The sequence below is a fragment of the Pelophylax lessonae genome (genome assembly GCF_965119305.1).
Source record: "Pelophylax lessonae genome assembly, chromosome: 2".
In the NCBI taxonomy this organism is placed as follows: Eukaryota; Metazoa; Chordata; class Amphibia; order Anura; family Ranidae; genus Pelophylax; species Pelophylax lessonae.
In genome coordinates, this window is record NC_138769.1 from 506674478 (window position 1) to 506688600 (window position 14123).

Below are 14123 nucleotides of genomic sequence, written 5' to 3' on the forward strand. Positions count from 1 at the left end.
TCCAAAATCAATTAAATTCATTATTTCTCTGATGTTCATTGATGGATACATCTCCTGTCATTCTTGACCATTGTTATACTGCCCCCTACAGGAGTAGGACACTAAGCAGAAAAAAACCTCTGGCTACACCCATGGGCATTCCCAGGGGGGAGACTCCCTCTCCCTGCTATAGTTTCTGTTTTTCTGCCTAGTCAGGAGTAAGGACCTAGTTCCTTGCTGGGATCTTGGTCCTAGGAAAATTTTTTAGATAGAAAATATTTTCCTCCTGAATTTTTCCTGTGAGATCTACTTTCAACGGCTGGACTGGGCAACAGGGTGGATAATCTAGTGGTCACCACAGTCTGGCAAGCGAGCGCATGCAGGCCTCAGCTTCACGCTAGGTCGGCCGCGACATAGCCCCACTGGTTAAATGTCTCAAGAGGTCGCATGTGACCGGGCCTCGGCTTAAGTCGCAGCATTCCCCATTGCGATGGAGAGGAGGATCTGTCTGGAGTGGTGCCCACCTGGTTCCTGGTATGGTGAGTAGCTGTCCCCTCCTTGGGACGTGGGCCCCTTTTTGGGATGGTTAGACCCCCAGGTTACCCTCCTTCCTGCAGGCACCCCCTCCCTGTCAAGTCCCTCACCCTGCCCCCACCCCACCCCTCCACATACGCTTGGGATTTATTTTACTATTTTTTTGGGTGGTCTGGCCACCTTCCCCGGGTCAGGGCAGGGCGCTAATGGGGAGGGGGGGGGTGGGGGGTGCGCCGATGGCGGCCAGATAATTGTGCACGGGGGAGGGTTGTACCTGTTGGGGGGCCCATGCCAGGACCCCCCATCCTGCCTTGTTCTGTCCTGAGGTGTGTCGCTCTGTGCCTTGTGCTTGGCGATCAGGTGGTTCTGCCAGCACAGTGGGGGTTGTCCCTTAACAGTGTGTTACACTTTTTGTGGGGTCCCTCTGGGCATTCTTGGAGTCATTGGAGCACGTTTCCCCACCTAATCCTCTCTCTGAGACTGCGGGTCCCTCCAGATCCCAACCATCCATCCATATTTTCATCCATCCATGCACTGACTGCGTTCCTGGAGTCCCTTGTGTCCCGGGTGGAGGTGGCTTGCATGCGATGAGCTAGTAAAAAGCCCCTCCCCCGCCTTCCCCTGCCTCGTCTGTCTAATCAGAGTCTGAATCTGGTACGGCTGCCGCGGACGTGGGTCACCCTGCTGGGTCTGCGACCAAACGCCTGGAATTCTCTGATAGTGAGGATGATTCCTCCACATCTGCGACTGTGCACGAAAAAGCACTGGTAGAAGCACTGAGGACGTGGCTGAAGCTGCGACGGAGGTGCAGGTACCCTTTGGCACTCAAAAGACATCCAGAGCGGCTAAGGGGTTTCCTTTCCCTGCCTATTTTGACAGACTTGTCGTTAAGAGTGGGGGCGACCAAAGGGTCTCCGTGGGGTTCCTAAGCACTTTATTAAGCGTTAACCCCTAAAAGGAGTCCCCTCTTAAGTAGTGGACTGTGCCACCGGTGGTGGACCCTTTGGTTTCCGGATTAAACAAGGCAACCATGATTCCGGTGGAAGAGTCCCCGGCCTTAAAGGATCTGGCTGACTGGACGGCGGAGGCTGTGGCCCACATTATGTACACTTTAGCGGGTTCGGCAATGAGGCCGGTGTTTTCCATTGCCCTAGTGTTGCAGACTCTGACCGAGTGAGCTAAGCGCCTACGCCGTGACCTGGAGGGTGAACGACTCCCTCCTGCCTTTGCTGAGCTGTCAGACGAGCTGGTCCAGGGGTTATAGTTTATCTGTGATGCCTCCTTGGATGCGGTTCCCCTGATTGCTCGCCTCTCTGTTTTGGTAGTGGTCATTTGGCGTTTCTTTTGGCTTAAATGCTGGTCTGCAGACCAGACTTCTAAGAAGGACTTGACTGATCAAGGAGATCCCTTTCAAGGAGATCGTCTGTTTGGAGCTACCCTGGATGACATTAAAGGCCTCACAGGGGGGATGAGTACCTTTCTTCCACAGGCTACTAAGGGTAAGGAACCCTGGCGTAGACATGAACCTTCCTTCTCGGCTCATAAGAAGTTTTTTCGTCCCTTAGGGTCGACTGACGAGGACTCGAAGCCTTTCAGGGCCTCCTCTGGCGTCTCCAAACAAACCTGGTCTGCCAAGCCGAGAGTGGGCTTCTCCAGACCCACGGACAAGGCTCCTTCAGCATGAAGGTGCGTCCTCACCCGTATCAGGGGTGGGGGGACATCTTTGTTGGTTTCCGGACCCATTGACTTCCCTTGTGCAATACAAGTGGGTCCACCAAGTTATTTGGTCCGGCTACAAGATCGAGTTTCGCTCTTGTCCCCCGGCAAGGTTTTTTCCTTCCAACCTGCGCCTGCCCGCAGACCGGTTACAGGGTCTGTGTGGGGAGGTACAAGACCTGTTACATCAAGGGGTGATTGTGCTGGTTCTGACTTCAGGACATTTTCAGGGTTTTTACTCAAACCTGTTGACAATCCCCAGGAAGGAAGGAAGGCAAAGTGCGTCCAATTCTGGACCGCTAAACTGCTTTGTGCGGGTACAGAAGTTCAGAACGGAGTCTATTCAAATGGTGGTGGCATCCCTGCGTCAGGGAGATTTTCTTGCCTCTATCAACATCAAGGATGCTTACCTTCACATTCCAATATTGCTGTGGGATAGGAGCATTCTCAGTTTGTGGCGTTATCCTTTGGTCTTCGCAAAAGTGTCGGCTCCGGTGCTAGCTTTGCTCCGCCAACAGGGGATCGGGGTACTGGGCTACTTGGATTATCTCCTTGTGCGAGCGGAGTTTCCTTCTGCTCTGGTGGGGAACCTGGAGATCCCAATACAAACTCTGCGGGAGTTCGGCTGGATTCTGAATTTTATAAGTCTGCCCTGGTTTCTGTCTACAAAGCTGGACTATTTGGGCCTGACTCTAAACTCAGCCGTAGCCAGAGTGCTCCTTCCTCTGGACAAACTCCAGAAATTGCAGTCTGCAATTCGCCTCCTGCTGTCCAACAGATGGTCATCTCTCTGGACTTGCATGCGGGTGCTGGGCCTGATGGTATCTACCTTCAAGGCGGTTCAGTTTGCGCAGTTCCATACGAGGTCCCTGCAAAGGGGGATTCTGACCAAATTGGACAAGACTCTGCAGTCCCTGGACAATCAAATCTGGTTGAGTCGGGGAACAAAGGAGTCCCTGATATGGTGGCTTCGCTCTCCGGCGCTTCGGCTGGGAAAATCCTTCCTCCCCTTGTATTGGACAGTGGTCACCACGGATGCTGGCTGGGGAGGCGTCCTCAGCAAGCATTCTGCTCACGGGATCTGGACGCTGGAAGAGTCCAGACTACCGATCCATGTCCTGGAACTCCGAGCTATCAGACTGTGTCTGGATCATTGGATGGATTGTCTTTAGAGATTCCCTGTGCGCATTCAATCGGACAATGCCGTGGCTGTGGCTTATGTCAGTCAGCAAGGGGGCAAAAGAAGTGCCCTGGCGGCTCTGGAGGTAGCTGACCTAAGGCGGGAGAACAGCTCATTCCAGCCCTCTCCACCATGCACATTCCTGGGGTGGAAAATTGGGGGGCGGATTACCTCAGCTGACGGGTGTTGGACCAAGGGGAGTAGTCCCTTCATCCGAAGGTGTTTCTTCAGCTGTGCCTTCGGTGGTCCCCTCCCCCCAAGGTGGTTCTGTTGGTGGCTCAGCTCAAAAGAAAGGTGCAGCGGTTTGTGGCTCGGTCAAGGGATCCTCTGTCTGATGCCACAGACTCGCTGGTGGCCCTGTGGGGTCATTATCGTCTGATTTTCACCTTTCCTCCTCTTACGCTTCTGCCAAGACTTCTATGCAGGATCGAGGCAGAATGGATTCCGGTCATCTTAGTGGCTCCGGACTGGCCTCGCCAGGCTTGGTACGCCGATCTGATGCGGCTGGTTGCCAGTGTTCCTTGGAAGCTTCCTCTCAGGGAGAATCTGCTGTCCCAAGGACCGATTTTCCATCCTGCTTTACAGTCGCTGGCTTTGACAGCTTGGCTGTTGAACGCCAGGTGCTAAAGGATAGAGGTTTATCAGAGTTAGTGATTCCTCCACTTTTAAAAGCTTAGAAATCTACTTCTAGGAAGATCTACAATCGTACGTAGAAGACATCCATTGCGTGGTGAGAGTCTTGGGGTTCATCCTCGCTCCTTCTCTGTGGCTCAGATCTTAACCTTCCTTCAATGGGGGGGTTGAACAGAAATTTACCTTGATTACCATCAAGGGTCAGGTCTTTTACCAACGACCTTTGGCCACACAATCCCTGGTGCGTACTTTTCCTCAGTGTGCCTGGCATTTGGTTCCTCCCAGTGTGGGCTCCGTTGCTCGCCTTGTGATATTAATTTGGTGTTTTCAGCTATTCAGAGGTCTCCCTTTGAAAATATTCGGGAGATTCCCCTGCTTACGCTGTCTCAGAAGGTGGCCTTCTTGGTGGCTATCACCTCTGCGTGCAAGGTGTCAGAACTGGTGGCGTTATCCTGTCGTTTACCTTATCTGGTGATTCACAAGGATAAGGTGGTCAATAAGATGTAATGCACTCAACACTGGATTATAGCACATAATTGGAAAAAAAACTATTTTCATACATTTTTCCTTTTGATTTTTATATCTCAGACATGGTTGTAATTGATAAGGTGTAGTAGTTTCTTCTGAGGGTCACACACACCTGTTAGTAACATTTTTATGTTTTTTTTTTTTTTTTTTTTTTTCTTTGTACACATGTGATGATACCGATAGTATGTTGCCATAGCAAGTAATAACATCTAGCAGCACCAGACCCACTATTTATTTTTATCTAAAGGAAATTGCCTTGCATGCCTTGGATGTGGTCCGGGCAATTACGGAGTCTTTCAGGAAGTCACTCTCTTTTGTGCTCACGGATGGACCTTGCAAAGGGTTGTCCGCTTCCTCTGCGACCATTTCCAGATGGATCAGACAGACGGTGCTTCAGGCCTATTCCATCAGGGGTCAGGTTCCTCCTTTCACTGTCAAGGCGCACTCTACTAGGGTGCTTAGTGCCTCCTGGGCCTTCCGTCATCAAGTGTCAGTGACGTAGGTTTGCAAGGCGATCACCTGGTCGTTGGTGCACACTTTTACTAAGTTTTATAAAGTAAATGTGTTGGCATCTGCGGATTCTTACTTTAGCCACAAGGTTTTGCATGCTACTGTTTAAGAGGACCTGATCCTCTGAGGGTGTATTGTTTTCTTCAGGTGGGCTCCAGTTTTGGTTAAGCCCCTGTTGCCTGGTTGGCTAATGTTTTGCCCTAGAGAATTTTTTGCTGTTTCCCACCCCTCATGTGGGAAAATGCTGCTTTGGGACGTCCCAATGGTCAAGAATGACTGGAGCGGTGTCCGTCAATAAACATTAGAGAAATTAATTTTACGGTAAGTCAAAAATCCCATTTTTCTTCCAAATTCTACAAACCATGCCCCATATTGACAACATAAAAGTTTGTTTGAAATGTTTGCAAATTAAAAATAAAAAAACAAAAAAATCATGTAGATAAATATTCACAGCCTTTACTCAACACTTTGTTGAAGCACTTTTGGCACCAATTGCAGCCTCAAGTCTTCTGGAATATGATGCTACATGATAGTATGATGCCTCTTGAGCTCCATCAGGTTAGATGGGGAGCATTGGTGCAGAGCGATTTTCAGATCTCTCCAGCTATGTTCGTCTGGCTCGGCCACTTAAGGACATTCACAAAGTTGTCCTTCAGCAACTCCTTTGTTATCTTGGCTGTGCGCCCCAGTCTGAGGTCCAGAGCGCTCTGGAGCAGGTTTTTGGAGAGAGGATGTTTCTAGTCTCCCAGTACCTGCCGCTCATTAACATTCCCACAGCATGATGCTGCCACCACCATGCTTCACTATAGGGATAGTATTCGCCAGGTGATGAGCAGTTGACATTCATTGCCAGGTTCTAAAAAAATAAAAAAAAACTTTTTTAAATGTCCCACAAAAGACAACAAAAGCACAAGAAAATCCCCATCTTTGGATCCTCACCAGAACAGGAAAATAGGGGGAAATCTTCCAACCGGAGCACTAGTACTGGTGACCCAGGTAAGAACCAGGGATTCTCTCACTTTGATGGAATTTTATTTTCCTTCCTATTTTGATGGGACAAGGAAGTAAAGGGACACCTTCCCAATGGGGCGCACACATGGCAAAAAAAAAAAAAAAAGCCTGACATGATATAGCCCTCTTTTACTCTATTGAAAATGGAAAGAAAATGTTTTGCTTTTACTTTAAACTGCATATTCATGAGGGTCAATCTTAGTTCACATTGGTATTGCTGCTGGTCAGCTTCTTGCAAATGTGTCTAATTTTTATTATTTTTATTTATTTTTTTGTCCCGTCTGAGTAGAGAAAACAACCGAAGACGAAGTAATTCTGACAGAGAGAGTAACTCCACACAAAACACTTTTAGGTCTGGGGGACAAGAGGCCAAACAAGATGTTGACACCACATCTTCACGTTTAGGTGGTGGCAAAGTACAGAGTTCAAAAACTACAAGGTAAAAACTTAGTCTGTGTTCCTTTGGAAGAGTTAAAGTGTACCTCTTTAAAAATTTGTTTTGGGTGCGGTAAGGCAAGGCTTGAGCTCCACCGAAATCAACATTTCTGTGTGAAAAGTTTCCACTGAGTTCAAAATAGTTTTTTATTGCCAACTGTCAATGTATTGAGAGAATCCACTACCCTCAGTGATGGTGAACCTTGGCACCCCAGATGTTTTGGAACTACATTTCCCATGATGCTCAACTACACTGCAGAGAGCATGAGCATCATGGGAAATGTAGTTCCAAAACATCTGGGGTGCCAAGGTTCGCCATCACTGCGACTACTGGTTATATCGCTGCAATTCTCTGCCAAGCATGCTCAAATGTGTTTCTCAGTCTCTAGTGAAATATGGAACTTTGTTCATAGACCTCTTTCGGTAAGTTCTGTAGTGGTTTTGTTGAAGATGGGGGGTGAGTGAATCACATCCATGGGAGTTCATAAGTTTTGTACATGCCTGATAAGGAAATGGCACTCTAGAAATGTGTGTACTAAATCTTTGTTTAAAGGTATCGCTGTGAATTTATTTTTGGTGTTTTTTTACGTAGTTGTTGATTTATAGGGTTGATTTTGTGTTATATTACTTTGGAATTTGGCAGAAAAAATACATGTATTTATAATTTTACGTTTAGGAGTAGAGATGACCGTAAAAAAGATGACCGTTCACGCAAAAGGGAGTATGATCGAAATGTGCCTCGCAGAGACTCGTACAGAGATCGTTACAATAGAAGAAGAGGTAGAAGTCGCAGCTACAGCCGAAGTCGCAGTCGCAGCTGGAGTAAAGAACGACCACGTGAAAGAGATAGAAGCCGCAGCAGAACAAGGAGTAGGACTAGGAGCAGAGGTTGGCATTTTTATGATTAGAACATCCGCTTCAGACACTCATTGTCCAGTTTTCAAAAGATTAATTTTAGTGGATTACCAGGTGCTGTTTTTCCTATTTTCCCACTTTTTTAACTGCTTCTGAACTTTAGTGCAGTAACGTATTGGGGATCTCCCCAACTTTAAAACCTATCTAAACCCAAAACCAAAAATGTCATAATTTTTCACTCATCAGTTTTTTAGATGTGTTGGCTGCGCAAATGCTTGCTTTGTTTACTTATTTGAACCTGGTAATCCTGCTTAATAACAAAGTCATCTTCATTACATGGGGTAGGGGACGTAAGCACTGTACAGAAGAAAAATAACATGGTTTTCGTTTTCAGTTCAGCTTACAAAAAGTGACAAGGTTGTTGCTTTTTTGGCAAGGTCAACAGGTGTTTTCTGTACTTGCTGAATGTATTTTTAGCCTGAAAAAAAAGTAGGCAACCACCACATCAATGAACTGTTAAGCTGCAATAAAATAAGTTTTTATTCTTGAATCTAGTTATCCTTTCAAATTAAAATTATTTCTCAAATTGCTACTACATACAGACCTTTGCCTTGACTGCTAGGTTATCATTTTGCTGATTTTTCATACATTTAACCACTTGCTGACCAGCTGCCATACTTTTTACGGCGGCAGGTCAGCTCTGTCACACTAAACAACGTACCTGTACCTCACTTCGTGAGACAGCTAGTGGGGTTGCATGCACGCGCCAAATGACCACAAAGGAAGTCCGCAAAGTCTGCCTGGCACCCGCGATCACTCCCCATGGAGACAGACAGGCTGTCTGCCGATGTAAACACGGTAGCCCGCTTTTCTCTCAGTGATGAACACAAGGATCCTGTGTTCCTCCTCTTTAGAAACACAGATCTCTATGTTCATCTAGTGAGTCCATCCCCCACATAATCAGAAAGTACCCCCTAGGGACAAACATACCCCTTTGATCTCCCCTGGTGTTAATCCCTTCCCTGCCAGTGTCATTAGTACAGTAACAGTGCTGGTACCCCCAAAAGTGTCAGTTAAGTGTCCGGTCTGTCCGCCGCAATGTCGCAGTCCCTCTAAAAATTGCTGATCACCGACATTACTAGTAAAAAAAAAAAAAAATATATATATATATATATATATATATATATATATATATATATATATATATGTATATGTATATGTTTGTTGACGCGATACCTTTTGCGCAAACCAATCAATATACACATATTGGGATTTTTTTTTACCAAAAATATGTAGCAGAATACATATTTGCCTAAAATTATGAAAAAAAAATATTTTACATTTTTTTTTTTTTTATGGAAATGTTTTATAGCAGAAAGTAAAAAATATTGTGTAATTTTTTTTTTTTTTTTCAGAATCGTCGCTCTTTTTTGGTTAATAGCGTAAAAAATAAAAATCCCACAGGTGATCAAATACCACTAAAATAAAGCTCTGTTTATGGGGAAAAAAAGGACAGCAATTTTATTTGGGTACAACGTCGCACGACCGCGCAATTGTCAGATAAAGTAACAGTGCCGTATCACAAAACATGGCCTGGTCATTAGGGGGGTAAAACCTTCATGTCCAGAAGTGAATAATAAGCTATTATCTAAAGCGCAGTTGTCCTGTTGTTTAATTGAACCCCTTCCCAATTCTGAGTGCGACCTGTCTGGTAAAATGCATAACTTCCCATTTAAAGATTTTCACCTGGATGGCACAGCTTTTGGAAAGAAAAAAATCCTCACCATGCCCCCTTTTTATAGTGTCATGTGTTCACAGTTGAAATGGGTGCTAGCTAGGATGTTTTTCTTGTAAAGGCTGTGCTGCTCCAGGCACAGTGATCATGGAAATTCAACTCTGAATCCAATGGACAAGTGAGTATGTGCATTAAGGACAACCCTGCTAAGAAGGGGGGAAAAAGAGAGAACCAGTGTGTTGGTGGAAATGCTTTAAGTGAAGTCTACTCTTTAGGTATAGGGAAATGTTGACTACACTGCTTAGCATGCATGGGTTAAAAAAAAAATAGCATTTAAAACTACTTGAAGGGAACGACAGGTGGTAAGTTTTAGCCTCTGTGCCCAAGCTTTGCAGATTGGCTTATGTTGCCAAAGCGTCAAATGATGTTTGTGCTTGTTAAGAAAGTATCACACCATCTTCAAGTCTGTGCATACATGTGCAGAGGCCATTTTTTTTTCTGCATGCGAAAAACACTGGTTTCCGCAAGGGCAATCTGTAGAACAACACATCCAAGCAGAAAGGTGTGGAAAATGTCAACGTCTGCATTTTTTCACTGCACTGGATCTCTCCGGAAGTTTCTTTGTCTGTGCATTCCTTCACATTTTAGCTGCAGTACATAGACATTTATGATGCCACTTTGTGATATAGCAATAAAATTTAAAAGGGGAAAAAAAAAAGGGTAAACACGGCAAAAATGGAAGGCACTGCCCCTACAGAGCAGACACCAGCTTGTTTTTCTCTGCAGGCTGTGAACTAGCCCCTAGCTTCCTCTAGCAGTTTTGAATTGGAGGAAACTACAGCTTGTATCATGTGGATGTTATCTAACTTGTTTGAAAATATCTATTTTTAGCTTCAATAACAAATATGCTTTTGGCAAGTTTGCCTAACACTTTCAAAATGATTATTCACAGATAAAGATTCAGGAAAACCAAAATATGAGCTTGATCGAACAGAAGCATCAGACAGTAACTATCAGGCAGTCTCCTCCATTCCTCACATTGGGTCAGCTCATTTTCCTGTTCCAACACTTAGTAGCACGATCACAGTTATTGCACCATCGCATCATGGGAACAGCACAGCTGAAAACTGGCCAGAATTCCATGAAGACCAAGTGGACCACAGCAGTTATGGAAGACCTCCCATTCCCAAAAAGCGCTGCAGAGACTATGATGGTATGTCTTTTCGTTTTCGTAGTATGTAGTCCAGCTATAAATATTAGGACAGGAGTTTCATTTTCCATTACTATGTCTGTTTTACAACTATTGCTTACACATTTAAAAGCTGAATTTCAGGAATTCAGCCATTTTTAAAAAGTCAAGGCACATTGTGAATTAAGTCCAAGGAGCAGCCTGATATCTCCTGGGCTTATCGCTATTATTAATATCTGGCCTGCCAGAAATTAAACTTGAGACACTGGGCTGTGAGAGAGGAGAAAGGCACACAGAGCAGCTATGCCCACCCCTTCCCCTCTGCTGCCCGTTCAGAGAAGCCTTTGAATGACGTCACATAATACAAAAACTTCTGTGAATGGGAGGGAAGGGGCAGGCATAGCAGCTGCAGTGACTCTTTTGTTCAAGTATAGATCAGAAAGATCAGTGTTGCTCTCCCTGATCTACAGCGCTAGCTGCCTTCCAGGAATACTATAAAGCTGTCCGAAACCACCTAAACATTGCTCACGCTGTCACTAATGGGTCACCCTTTAATAATTCTATCAAAGATATAAAAATGATCTAGTGTCTTCACTACCCTGTGAGTTAGTAATCTGGAAAAAGTGTTCAGATCATAAGTGTGCACTTTTTCTCTGACCTCAGTAGCTGCATGCTTATTTTGGGTCCCTGACTCTGCAATAAACTCTCAGCTTTCAGACCCTGCTCTCCACTTTTAACCTCAAATGGCCAGACCTCTTTTTGTATTTTTCATGTTTCTGTCATGGGTAACATTTTTACCTACAGCTTTAAAAGTTTGTAAATACCCATCTAAAAATACTAAGTCAAAGGACACGCACAATAATAGGATGGTGCTGTTGATTTTGTACTTCTCTTGATAGTTGAGCAAGTTTCTCTTCTGTTCATTGACAGACAAAGCTCCTCATCCTCTTGACTATGTGGGTTATACTGCTCCCTAGAGGAGTAGGACATTAGGCAGAAAATAACTTGACAACGCATATGGGGCAGTCCCAGGGGGTATACTCCTTGCTGGGATCTCTGGTCCTGGTGATTTTTTTTTTCTTTTTAAATTGATTTTTTTTTTTTCCTCCTTTTTTTTATTATTTTGTTCCCGTGAGATCTACAATCAAGTGCCAGACTGGGCGACTGACTGGATAATCTAGATCCAGAGGATTCCTCTTCCACCACCTCTGCAAGAAAAAGCGCTTGTAGAGGCACTGATTGGGTCAGTGCGAGAAACTTTAAAAATGAAGGACTCAGCGGATGCTGCCTCGGCTTCTCCAGTGCAATTTGGCACCCGCTGGCCATCCAGAGTGACTAAAGTTTCTCTTACGTCCTCCGACAGTCGCCGCCTCTTCATATTCGTCACATATGGGGTATTAGACTTTGCTCCGAAGGAGTAGCTAGGCAACAGAATATGTTAACATTAAAGCTTTTAACATATCCCACCCTCAAGGGGTGGTCCCCTCAGTCAATACCCTCCTACTTCCTGCAACCATATCTCAGTTTTAATGTCTAGCTTGTCAGGAGTGGCTGGCTCTCTCTGTGCTGGGGCTTTGTGCCCCAGACTCTTTCTTCTTTTTTGATTTTTTGTTTGAGTTTTCTCTCTACCTTTTACTTAGCTGTTCTTTTTGTCAGCATTAGTTAGTTCTTCGGACGAAGAGGATCATGCGGGCTGGGTCTCGGGCTGATCCCCCTGGTCGCAGGTCGTGGGTCAGTGGCTTCCCAGCCTGCCATCGAGCGTTCAGCCAGGTAACGCTCCTGGCACAGTGAACGACCCATCCCTGTTCGATGCAGGGATGATTGGTGAGGTGGCTACCTCACTGGACGCTGTGCGGTTTCTTAACCCCCATTCTGTGCGTCTTGTATGCGACTCTCCCTGCCTCATGTGCAGCGGCTTGTTCGCCTGTGCGGGTCCCCGACGCCACTGTGAGGTAAGTGTATTTATGTGGGGACCTGTCTGTCTGGGGGGGTGTCAGTCTGGGACTGTGTAACCTGCCTCTATTCACACTGTTTGTCTCCCTATCTCTCGGCTGCATGCTGTGGGCTGCAAGGGGGGGGGGGAGCTGTGTGACACTGTGTGTGTCAGCCTTGTCAGTGTGAGAAGCTGTGTGCTGTGGGGCATGTTTTGTGGCATGTTTGGGCATTATACAGCGATCGCTGCGGCGATCTGACATGTTTTTTTATATGGAGACATGTGTGCATTACTGTACTGTGGAGCGGCGGTTTCGGCGCCAAACGGCGCCATTTTGCCTACACTCGCTCCGGCCGCATGTTCTACATGCATGGCGGCCATTTTCTTGTAGCCTCCCATAGGCTTTCATAGAGCGCCCTGGCAGCATCACTTCCTCTTCTCCAGGAACACCGATCGAGGCAGCAGCAGCGGCGAGGGTCTCCTCAGGTTTTATCCTTCCAATCCATTGCCTGTATCAGTTTTATTGTCCCTGTGGGGGTCTCATTGTGCTTGTGTTGTGGTGCGGTGGGCTGCGCTCGCCGCGCGTGTTAAAGGGGCAGTTAACCCTTTATTATCCGGCATTTGTTGTAGGGGCAATGGATTCTCAGGAGGGCAAATTTCCTACCGCCTTGGTGGAAAGCCAGGGGACCGCTGTTTCCCCCCCAGGGGGGGATTTAGCCACTATTGTGGCTGGCCTTGCTGCTCAGGTGCAGATGCTGGTGGCTGCTCAATCTACTAAAAGACCCAGAATTGCTCTTTCCTCTGATTCTGAGTGTGAAGGTGATGGGGTTGTTATGGCGGGGGCCTCCTTATCGGGGTCCCGCTCCTCCCTGGATCTAGTGGGGTCCGAGGTGGAGGCTGAAGTTGAAGGGGTTAATTCTCCCCCTGGCTCGCCCGAAGAGCTTGCAATCATGGATGAATTGATTGCTTCCATAAAACAAACGCTGCGTTTGCAGGATGAAGTGTGTCCCCCCGCTGCTTTGGCGGCTTATGGGACGCAGAGAAAACACAGGACGCCACAGGTTTTTTCCCTGCAATGATGATTTTCAGCGCGCTGTTAAGGAACAATGGCGCAATCTGCGCAAACCTTTTGCTGTACCTAGTAGGTTCAAGCTGCGTTATCCTTTCTCGCCTTCCACTGATGAAAGGTGGTGTGTGCCACCCCCAGTGGATCACGCAATTGCGGTTTTGAACAAATCCACTGCGATTCCTGCAGAGGATTCCCCGGTGTTCCGTGATGCCACGGATAGGAGATTGGAGTCTCTCGCCCGTCATACTTATTCTGTTACGGGTTCTATGCTTAAGGCTCTGTTTGCCTCTCTCATGGCGGCCCAGGCGGTCGCAAGTTGGACGCAGATGCTTCGGCGCGTCTTAGTGACCGATTCGGCCTCGCTGGCGACCCTGGATATGGTGGATCAAATCCACTAGGGTGTCATGTATCTGTGTGATGCGGACTTGGACTTAGTCCCGTTGGCTGCACGTGTACACAGCGTGGCGGTGTTGTCTCGCCGCCTGGTTTGGTTGAAATGTTGGTCGGTGGACCAGTCTTCACGTAAGACCTTAGCCAATCTGCCTTATGATGGGTCTCGCCTTTTTGGGGAGTCCTTGGATGTGTTGATTAAGGGGATCACCGGTGGTAAGAGCACTCTCTTGCCCCATTTCCCCAAGGCTAAGGGGGCTTCTGGGAAGAAGCATGCTAATTTTCGGCCCCCTCAGGGGTCCTTTCGTGCCTTTCGGTCGCACTACAAGGGCAAACCGTTCAAAGGTCAAGGCTCTCAGAAGAAGCCCTGGTCTGGTAAACAGAAATCCGGTCAATCCGGATCCGCAGCCCATAACAGTGCGGCCT

At 46.8% G+C, this 14123-nt stretch overlaps 1 protein-coding gene across 1 annotated transcript in view; it reads left to right on the forward strand.

The window, feature by feature from the left end:
- Positions 1-14123, forward strand: part of RBM26 (RNA binding motif protein 26) — a 187886-nt gene that overhangs the window by 39695 nt on the left and 134068 nt on the right. The window contains exons 5-7 of the mRNA XM_082244533.1: positions 6381-6530; positions 7203-7414; positions 10069-10329. Of these exons, the coding sequence (XP_082100659.1) occupies positions 6381-6530; positions 7203-7414; positions 10069-10329 (623 nt within the window). The remainder of the gene's footprint in view (positions 1-6380; positions 6531-7202; positions 7415-10068; positions 10330-14123) is intronic.